Here is an 11045-nt window from a genome sequence, read left to right as displayed (position 1 = left end):
AGAGAAGAGAAATCTGAAAAAAAAAAAAGAGAGGGGTCTTGAAGAAAGGTAGTACGTCTACAGAGTGGATACTACTCAGTTGTAGGTTTGCCACAAGCCTTGCAGGACAGACCCCCAGGCAGAGTAGATGTTACCGAGCAAATCAAAGAAGCTGTTAGGTGGCTCGGTGCTCCACGCTTTCTACCAGATTGTAGCCAACATCATGTTTTTAAATCAATTGCAGTTAAACATTTTCAGTTACTTTAACTTGTTTCCTTCCGCAGCCTACAAGAAAACTTTCCAAACAGGCATTAAAAAGTCAGCTCTTTTCTATTTTAATGGACAAGGAAATTTTCCAATTATCTCAGCTTTTTCCCAACCCTGCTGGGACCAGAGTTTGGCAACATTATAATATGAGAGAAAGGAATAACGATGAGTGTTTTGCATCAGGTGTCAGCAGTGTTGTGCTCTCAGTGAACAATAGACATATTAGGCAGGCATTCCACTCATCTAAAGTGCTTCTTAGGAAACAACGTAAGAGGTGAAAACTAAATCTTCATTTCTACATATTTTTCATCCATTGTCTAAAATAATTATCTAGAGCCAGTGCTTTATTAACAGAAAAAAAGGTGGGCAACACCAGACTGGAAAGGGGAGATGGTCAGTGCTGCTCCTCTAGAAGATTTCTCCTTGGTCTCAGAACTACTTGTTTGGTGAAATTGCCTGATCACTGATGTGGGGAACTGACCACAGCAGTCTAAAATGAGCCCTCCAAAGCCATCAAAACTTGTCTGAGCAGCAGATGGAGTGAAACAGTAGAGACAGAGGGATCCTACTGCACCTCATACATTTCCTCCTTCACAGGAAACACCTGTGAAATCCCTCAAAGGAATTAGGGTGTTTTCCTCTAAAAAGGTGACACGGTCGATAGCCCAAATTACGTGCCTCTGTACCAATGCACACAGCATGGGTAACAAACAGGAGGAGTTGGAAGCCACTGTGCAGCTAGCAAGCTACGATCTAATCACTATCACTGAAATGTGGTGGAACGAATCACATGACTGGAGCACTGCAATCGATGGCTATAAAATGTTCAGAAGGGACCGGCAAGAAAGGAGGTGTGAGGGGGTTGCCCTCTATGTAAAAAATTGATTGACTGCACAGAGCTGCCTTTGAAAAACAGCGATGAATGGGTTGAGAGCTTATGGGTAAAAATTAGGGGCCAAGCCAACAAAGGAAACCTTGTGGTTGGTGTTTACTACAGGCTGACCAATCAAGGGGAGTCGATTGAGAAAGCATTCTTACTTCATACTTGCAGGCTCTGATCCTGCTGGGAGACTTCAATCACTTTGGCATCTGCTGGAAAAGCAGCACAGCAAGCTGTAAGCAATCCAGGAGACTCTTGGAGTGCACCGAGGATAATTTCTTAATCCAGCTGATAGACAGCCCAACCAGAGGAGAAGTGTTACTAGACCTGTTGCTTACCAACGTTGATGAACTAAATAGACGTGTCAAGATTGGTAGCAGCCTGGGCTGCAGTGATCATGCCCTGGTGGAATTCACAATCTTGAGGTATATGGGCCAGGTGAAGAGTAGAGTCAGAACACTGAATTTTAGGAGAGCAAACTTTCAGTTGTTTAAGGAATTAGTGGATGGGACCCCCTGGGCAACTGCCCTCAGGGATAAAGGAGCTGAACAGAGCTGGCTGCTCTTTAAGGACATAATTCTTAGAGCGCAAGAGCTCTCAATTCTCTTGTGTAAGAAATCAAGAAAGGAAGGCAGGAGACCAGCACGGCTGAGTAAGGACCTCCTGGTCAAACTAAAGCATAAGAAGGAAATGCACAGGCAGTGGAACCAGGGACGTGTATCCTGGGAAGAATATAGGGATGCTGCCCAGATGTGTAGGGATGGGATCAGGAAAGCTAAGGCACAGTTGGAGCTGAATTTGGCAAGGGATGCAAAGAATAATGAGAAGGGCTTCCACAGGTACATTGGTTAGAAAAGGAAGATTAAAGAAAATGTCCCCCCTGATAAATAACACAGGAGAACTAGTGACAACTGTCATGGAGAAGGTTGAGATACTCAGCAGATTTTTTACCTCAACTTTCTATGGTAATCTCTCTTCCCACAGCTCAAGCCCCTGAACCTCAAGGCAGGGACTGGGGGAATGAAGTCACTCCCATTGAAAATGAAGATCAGGTTCGAGACCACCTGAGGAACCTGAATACGCAGAAGTCCATGGGACCTGACAAGATGCATCCCAGGGTCCTGAGGGAATTGGCTGATGTAGTTGTCAAGCCACTCTTCATCATATATGAAAAGTCATGGCAATCAGGCGAAGTCCCCGGTGACTGGAGAAAGAGAAACATCACACCCATTTTTAAAAAGGGTAGAAAAGAGGACCCTGGGAACCACCGACCAGTCAGCTTCACCTCTGTGCCCAGTAAGATCATGGAACAAATCCTCCTGGAAGATACGTTGAAACATAGGGAAGACAGTGAGGTGATTAGAGACAGCCAACATGGCTTCACCAAGGGCAAATCATGCCTGACAAATCTAGTGGGCTTCTATGGGGGAGTGGCTGCATCAGTGGACAAGGGAAGAGCTACGGATGTCATCTACCTGGACTTATGTAAGGCCTTTGATACGGTCCCCCACAATATTCTTGCTGCTAAATTGGCAAGATATGGGTTTGACAGGTGGACTGTTTGGTGGATAAGGAATTGGCTGGATGGCTGTGTCCAACGAGTTACAGTCAATGGCTCGATGTCCAGGTGGAAATCAGTAACGAGGGGTGTCTCTCAAGGGCCCGTACTGGGACCAATACTATTTATATCTTCATCAATGACATAGACAGTGGGATTGAGGGCACCCTCAGCAAGTTTGCAGATGACACCAAGCTGAGTGGTGCAGTTGATAGAGGGAAGGGTTGCCATCCAGAGGGACCTTGACAGGCTTGAGGAGTGGGCCCGTGTGAACCTCATGAAGTCCGACAAGGCCAAGTGCAGGCCCCTACGCCTGGGTCAGGACAATCCCCAGTATCAATACAGACTGGGGTATGAATGGATTGAGAGCAGCCCTGCAAAAAAGGACTTGGGGATACTGGTGGATGAAAAATTGGATATGAGCTGGTAACGCGCGCTTGCAGCCTAGAAAGCCAATTGTATCCTGGGCTTCATAAAAAGCAGTGTGGCCAGCAAGTCGAGGGAGGTGATTCTGCCCCTCTACTCTGCTCTCGTGAGACCACACCTGGAGTACTGCATCCCATTCTGGGGTCCCCTGTACAAGAAAGACATGGACCTGTTAGAGTGGGTCCAGAGGAGGGCCACAAAAATGATCAGAGGGATGGAACACCTCTCCTGTGAAGAAAGGCTGAGAAAGATGGGTTGTTCAGCCTGGAGAAGAGAAGGCTGCAGGGACACCTTATTGTACCCTTTCAACATATAAAGGGGGTTATAAGAAAGATGGAAAGAGACTTTTTACCAAGGCCTGTAGTGACAGGACAAGGCACAATGGTTTTAAACTGAAAGAGAGTTGATTTAGATTGAATATAAGGAACAATTTTTTTATTATGAGGGTGGTGAACCGCTGCAACAGGTTGCCCAGAGAAGTTGTGGATACCTCATCACTGGAAGTGTTTAAGGTCAGGTTGGATGGGGCTTTGAGCAACCTGATCAAGTGAAAGATGTCCCTGCCCATGGTAGGGGGGTTGGACTAGATGATCTTTTAAGATCCCTTCCAAATCAAACTATTCTGTGATTCTATGATACCTCAATTGAACAATCTGTTCTGTGCCTCAGCATGAAAAGGAGACACAAAGGGACACAGTGCTGAGAAAACAGTGACTGCTAGCTACTGAAACACAGCACAGAAAAAAATGACAAATAAAGAAAATGGGTGGCAGCTGTGCAACACTTTTGCACAAGGATGAGAAAGGAAGCAGTTGGAGCAAGTGCTGGTGCTCTTCCCTGCTTTTCACACTCGGGTCCAGACAAGTCCACTAATGCCCTCAGAGTAAGCTTCATCAAGGGTAAGCTCTGAATATGCTGCTTTCAGAGCAGCTGCCAGAACTGTACAAATCAAATGCCCGGGGAGGCTGGTGTGACACTAGTTTCAGATTGGATCACCACGTTGCTGCAATACTATTATTGGACTGGGAATGTTGAATACTCTTTTGGTTGTCTTTGCTGCAAAGCATGAAACTAAAAATATGTTTGCCCTTTGTAATGTTGAAGAAAGAGACCTTTAGTAAGTGTACATACGTAGTTGTTGGTAATTGCAGTTCATTGGAGTTTGGCTAAGGTCATGTATTGTGTTTGGAGTGATGTTTGAACATTATACTCATACTTGAGCAGTTCTTCAGAAGCTGCCACATCCACACAATGCACATCTTAATACCTGTGACTAAATCATAAGAGGAAAATATAACAGCACAAAAGTCAACAATAAGTTACAAGAGTGCTTTTATTAAGACGCCAAAACTCCACTAAACAGACTCAGTCACAATAGCAGTTTCTGCTGAGCATGCAAGGTATCAAATACAAGCTACTGTTTTGCATTTCATCCTGAAGACTAGTGCTCAGCTTTTGTAAATGGCATAGCTCCACTGAAATCAATAGGCTACCTAGGCAATAGAAATCAGTCTCTAGTCCTGTCACTTTCAAGCAGGTCAGGATTGTAAGTACTAAAAACTAGAAAAATATTTATAGTAAAATAGCTTATCCTTTCACTGTGTGCAGAAGGCAAACATATTATATATTTGAGAGCAAACTGAGCAAAAATTAAGAGACTCCTACATAATAAAAAGCTAATGGTTATGTTCATCAGACTCTAAGATTGCAAAGATAATTTGCAGTTTCACTAATGAATTGCAACCAAATGGAGCTTTTTTTATATCAGGATCTGGTAACTGATATTTCAGCAAGGAAAAGACAAGTCAAAGATTTTTACTCATTATAGATTCACTTGAACCAAAAGCAAAATGCAAATGATTATTCTGAAATTTATGGATGTATTTAAAAGGTGTATATATAACCTCTAAGATCAGTCAGTACGACCTTTTGCAAAATGTAGAAGTCCTTTACCAGGTAATCTTATTACCTAACAGAAATTGGACTAGGGGGATAGAAAAGCAGCTTTCCAGTGCTATTCTGTACCAAAAAATCAGTACCTAAATGCTGTGGCTACTGAGAGTATTTGTGAGTTCAAGTTAATGACCAATTTCCACTAAGAGTTATTTATAATGGTGTCCATTGAGCATAAAGAGGAATTAGCTTGTTCACTGTAAATTACCGAATTGCATGTGACCCAGACACAGCAGACTCTAGCACTGTGTAGGAGGAGTGCATGCAGCAATCAGAACCAAGGGGTGGTGGGGACAAGTTACCACGCCGCTTTACCCTCCATCTTCTAACACACTCACTGAAGTGGAGGTTTGGGGCAGCAGAGTGAAGAGCACCCCGGGAAACAGTCCTGCAGGAGATGCTTACTCTGTGGAAAAGCTTTTTGTTCCAGTTTATCCAGCTGAACAGGCTGTTGTTGGACCCAATGGAGCATGTAAACTAAACCTTTGCTGCTGCACTAACAGTAGGGTCTTGCAGCCAGGCAAAATTCAGCTCAAATTTATAACTATTGTGTTGCAATCGGAGTGCTCACACTTAGGTGGGCAGCACACTCTGTGGCTTGACTGTACAATCATTGTGGCCTAATTAAACAGAATACATAGGTACCAATTGACTTATCTGGAAAAACATGGGCTGCCAGTAGCAAAAATGGTTTCTTTTTTCTTTTTTTTTTTCCACTGAGTCCTTGTCGATTAAAGAATTTACAATCAAATCTCAATACTCATGCTGAAGAACACTCTGAGTAGGTTAAGCCCCAGATTCGTGGTGCCTTTTCTTTATTTGGTGCCAAATCCAATACTTGTTCTCCAGCTTCTGTATACTTAAGGTGTTGCACAATTAGGTCTTCCATGTTGCTGCAGCTCGAAGTTTCAACTTCACCTTAAGTAAATAGTGAATTACAAACTGAAAAGGAGATCTCTCTAAGGGTTTGCTGATTTACTTCCTGGAATATTTATAGAAACATGCAGCTTGTCAATAGTAATGGCACAGGTGATGCTAAGATGGGCACATAGCAATGTGGCACAATGGGAGAGCCAAATCTTGGAATTTGACTAGAGAAGCATGAAGTCTTTCTTTTTTCCCTTCTATTTTATCCGTGGAAAAAAACACCAAAATTCACTTCAACCTGGAGCTGCAGTCACAAATAGTTTTTAGGACACGAGGGAAGAGCCAGATTGCTAAAACATAAAAATAAAAATAAGAGGGGGGATAGAAGCCTTTTATATGTGGCATTAATTTGGAAGAGTAGGTGTTGCAACCAGTCATGACCACCGTTGTGACGAGTAATGAAAGCCAAATGCTGAGTGAAGACAAGCTTCAGTTCTCCATGTGATGAGACATGATCCAACTAGAAAAAATAAAAAACAAACTAGTCATGATTGAGAAAGGTAATCAACTACCTTCCAAAGAAAGTAAATACATAAGAAAGAAGACATGAGTAGTTCCAGCATCTAAAAGGAGCCATTAGCTGAGACTCCAACGTGATGTATAAGCATTATGAGCCTGGCAATATCCTTTATGCTACAACCTCATCTGCACAATGCAGAATTCCCATTACTATCAAGTATTGCAGTTGCCCACGACCACTCATGAGAGCAGAATGGCAAATGAAGAGAAGGCATTCTTCTCTCTGTGGAGAGACTCAGAGGCTTCATATACAGGTTTTAATTTAATGGACCTAGATATGCCCTTTATGCTGGATTATGGCTCCCTAGTGGGACCTGTATCACTTACAGCTGCTGGAGCTGTACCAAGGAGCCCTGGGTACCTTCCCTTTGGGCTCTAGACAGGCAGCCCTGCCCAGCCTTTGGGAAGCAATCAGAGCAATCAGAGCACCCTCACCTACAGCGATTTCCTAGGAGCTGCCCATAGATGGCTACAGAGGATGGTCTCTGTAATGTAAGACTAGGGGAAACAGCTAATAGTGACTATTCAAGACTTTACAAGCAGATAGCTGGGATACAGTCTTACCTGTCCTTTCTGTGATATATATTAAGCATCATTATACTTAGTGAAGCAAACTAAATTATCTGCAAATACCATCATGATGTCTCTAGTGAATTTACTGTGGTCATGGCAGCTGCATTGTCATGTACGAGTCCTCCATCAGGAAACAGTTGCTGACTAACTCTGGTAACAATGTCAAATAAGCCTGTTCCCAGGAACAGAATTTGATCAGATCATCAGTAAACATCCTTGAGTTGTGAAGCAATGTTAGGTGTTCTTTTTCGCCAAGCCAGCTTTCTCATCTCTCCCTCCTCCTCTTAAAGGGACAAACATACAAACGGTGCTGAGCAGCTAGAACACACTCATTTTACAGAAAAAGTGCTGAATCCTATGGTATTCTGGAAAAGTGTTAAATTCCCAAGTTGCAGAGGCAGAACGTGTGGTAGTGGTTAACACTCCTCAGAGCTGTCTCTTCAGACACTCTGCAGGCACTTGTAAGCACTGCTTATGCATTATCAATATTTCAAGCTCTTTATATCTAACATGCCATTATTTTCTCGAAAAACACCCCCTCCAAAAAAAAAAAAAAAAAAATTAAACCCAAGCTTTTGCAGAAAGGGATAACTTCTGAAGCAAATTAGTTTCTGAAGCAGATTTATAGAGTGGTAAAGTTTCTCTCCTTTGGTATACTAATCCATGATCCAAAACCAAAAGTGATATGCTTTTTGTGGAAATGGTTATTGGTGTTCTTCTAAAGCGATGTGTCATTTGCTCTGACTGAGACCAAAGCCATGAAGGAAGATGAAGAAGAGAAGGCTGTCTTCCTCCTCTGTAGTCTGCAGCACTTGAAAACAGGCAAGAATAGTAGGAATTCCATTCTTACTTCTACGACCTTCACCCACAGCAAACACGACAGGAGGTGCAAATACCCTTAAACAGAGGATGCTCATCTGCAAGTATTTAACCATTTCAGGAAAAGATAAACAGCTAAAAAAAGTAACTGATCAGAATCCAGTACTTAGATCTGGTAACCTGGAAATCGCTAATCGTAGAACACTTGGTAGCTGAAGTTGTCAGACTTGATTCTGAAGTTGTATCTTCCCATCTTTCGCTGGTACTGGAAAATGAAAAGGCTCACAACTCCCAGCACAAAACCAAACACAGCAAAGGCAATGAGGATGATGTATCCAGCTCCCATCCCAGCCTCCTTCTCTCTCTTCAAATCAGATGCTAAAGAAAACAAGAGGTGAAAGAAAAAAGCTTTGAAATTCCTAAATCTTTTCCTGGGGTAAGAAACAAGCCTTGCCTACAAATTAGCCAACATGCATGTTGAAGCACAGAGGTGTGATACAGAAGTGAATCAGCCTTTTGGGAAGGGTGATTCTCATGGAAAGGTCTGTGAGCTACAGTCCATGTTCTCTTTTTACGTACAAGCGTAGAGTAAGCGTAGACATGAGTGTGATGGGTCTTTGGAATTTGACTCTACAATTTTCTGTTAAAATAAGAATTAAAGGATCAGCAGTGGTGACTTTTTGAAATGCTACCTTATTTTTAGAATGACCCTAGAGGTGAAGCATTCTTCCATCTTAATACTGCCCCCATTCATCTACGATTATTAAAAACCACTCGATTTGCTTTTATCTCATATGTAACACTTCCTTAAACACAGAGCATTTAGGGAAGGATTCTCCATGTGTGCTGGGTCTCTAAGCAACCACTCTAGTCAGCAGAGATCTGGCTGGGGCAGTCAGTGGAGGCAGGTAAGTGAGTCACACTGAAGTGGTCACCATGGGCTCATGTCTGTAGCCTGAGCATAGGCATCTAGTGCCACCTGAGAAGCCCGAGGGTGTCTACAATGTCTGCACGGGTCTGGCAGACATGGCATGGGACCTGCAGGAGACCTATAGTCTTTTGGAATAGCACCCAGGCACTGAGGAGAAGGAAAGAATAGGGGCACCATGGATCATGAGCACTAAATGCCTATGTGTGGGCAAGAGTCAAGTCCCTTGTTGCCAGCTGTCTCCCTAGGCGCCAGTGATCATCGACAGAATGTGTTCGCCTGGTTCACATATAGACACTTCCATGTTTTTGTCCAAATCTGCAAGCAGAATCCCCTCTCCCTTTAACATTATGCCTCTATTCATGTTTGTACATGTACTCTTGCACACTTCTAATGCATTCTTGTAAATGCTTGATGCACCTACAAAAACATCTATTTGTTTGCATTTTCAGGACAGCTCTTACTTAGCCAAGCACTTGTGCAGTACCTGAGGTGCACAGAAGACAAATGCTAATGCATACATGCCTGTAATTAGAGACAAGATCTTTGGCCAAAGGGCACTGTTGGCAGCCACAGAGGTATGCAATAGCAGTGTCCAAGCTACATAACATCCAGGGCATCATTCCAACACAGGCCAAAGCAGTGTTGCATAATATATTTAGGCTTATTTCTGAATTTCAGTATGAAACAAAGGAATAAAAAAGAAGATGCACAGTGTAAATGGCAGCCTGTAGCCAGACACAGACAGAACAGGCCTTCCTGAGGACGTGTATCAGTGGTCTTTGCTGTAGCATGTGGCCAAGCAGTATAGGCAGAGCAGTTAAAGCTTTTTTCATGTTTCACCGCAGCAGCTTAGCTGACATCATAATTCATGTTGTCTCCTTCAACACAGAGATGCATACCACTGTCTAGGTCTAGCCTCACACTTAAAATGCAATGTGAGTATCCAAACTGGAAATAGGAGACAACATCTAGTAGCGCCACCTTTGCCTAGGAATCGGTGTAGTACAACCCAAATAAAGCTCCCCTCACCAGAGTTCCTTTTGTGTAATGACCATTTTTCAATATTAGAAATGCATTGGGGTCTCCAGTGAAAATGGGAGTGAGATCTACTTGATGTAAGTGCTGTACAAAGAAAGCTGTATTAATTGCTAAGTTTTAAAAAAACCTAATTCAGAAATGAACACCGAAGGCCTAACAGACTAATACTTGCATATAATGGAAGAAAAAGGGGAGGTCCCGGACGACTGGAGGCTTGCCAATGTGACGCCCATCCACAAGAAGGGCCGGAAGAAGGATCCGGGGAACTACAGGCCTGTCAGCCTGACCTCGGTGCCGGGGAAGATTATGGAGCGGCTCATCTTGAGGGCGCTCACAAGGCATGTGCGGGACAACCAGGGGATCAGGCCCAGCCAGCACGGGTTCATGAGAGGCAGGTCCTGCTTGACCAACTTGATCTCCTTCTATGACCAGGTGACCCGCCTAGTGGATGAGGGAAAGGCTGTGGATGTGGTCTACCTGGACTTCAGTAAGGCCTTTGACACTGTCTCCCACAGCATTCTCCTAGAGAAGCTGGCGGCTCATGGCTTAGACAGGTGTACTCTTCGCTGGGTAAAAAACTGGCTGGGTGGCCGGGCCCAGAGAGTTGTGGTGAATGGAGTTACATCCAGTTGGCGGCCGGTCACGAGCGGTGTTCCCCAGGGCTCAGTTTTGGGGCCAGTCTTGTTCAATATCTTTATTGATGATCTGGATGAGGGGATCGAGTGCACCCTCAGTAAGTTTGCAGATGAGACCAAGTTGGGTGGGAGTGTTGACCTGCTGGAGGGTAGGAAGGCTCTGCAGAGGGACCTGGACAGGCTGGATCGATGGGCCCAGGCCAACTGTATGAGGTTCAACAAGGCCAAGTGCCGGGTCCTGCACTTGGGTCACAACAACCCCATGCAGCGCTACAGGCTTGGGGAAGAGTGGCTGGAAAGCTGCCTGGCGGAAAAGGACCTGGGGGTGTTGGTCGACAGCCGGCTGAACATGAGCCGGCAGTGTGCCCAGGCGGCCAAGAAGGCCAATGGCATCCTGGCCTGTATCAGAAATAGTGGGGCCAGCAGGAGTAGGGAAGTGATCGTGCCCCTGTACTCGGCACTGGTGAGGCCGCACCTCGAATACTGTGTTCAGTTTTGGGCCCCTCACTACAAGAAGGACATTGAGGTGCTGGAGTGTGT

At 44.3% G+C, this 11045-nt stretch overlaps 1 protein-coding gene across 1 annotated transcript in view; it reads right to left on the bottom strand.

Moving 5' to 3' along the window:
- Nucleotides 1–4923: 4923 nt before the first annotated feature.
- The window catches only part of UMODL1 (uromodulin like 1), a 54963-nt gene continuing 48841 nt past the window's right edge, over nucleotides 4924–11045 (bottom strand). The window contains exons 21-22 of the mRNA XM_076336113.1: nucleotides 8082–8279; nucleotides 4924–6450 (exon numbers count right to left, since the gene is read on the bottom strand). Of these exons, the coding sequence (XP_076192228.1) occupies nucleotides 8092–8279 (188 nt within the window). The 3' untranslated portion in view covers nucleotides 4924–6450; nucleotides 8082–8091. The remainder of the gene's footprint in view (nucleotides 6451–8081; nucleotides 8280–11045) is intronic.

Source organism: Aptenodytes patagonicus, chromosome 1 (genome assembly GCF_965638725.1).
Source record: "Aptenodytes patagonicus chromosome 1, bAptPat1.pri.cur, whole genome shotgun sequence".
In the NCBI taxonomy this organism is placed as follows: Eukaryota; Metazoa; Chordata; class Aves; order Sphenisciformes; family Spheniscidae; genus Aptenodytes; species Aptenodytes patagonicus.
Note: the sequence above shows the minus strand (reverse complement) of the source record. Positions and strands in the feature narration are given on the sequence as shown.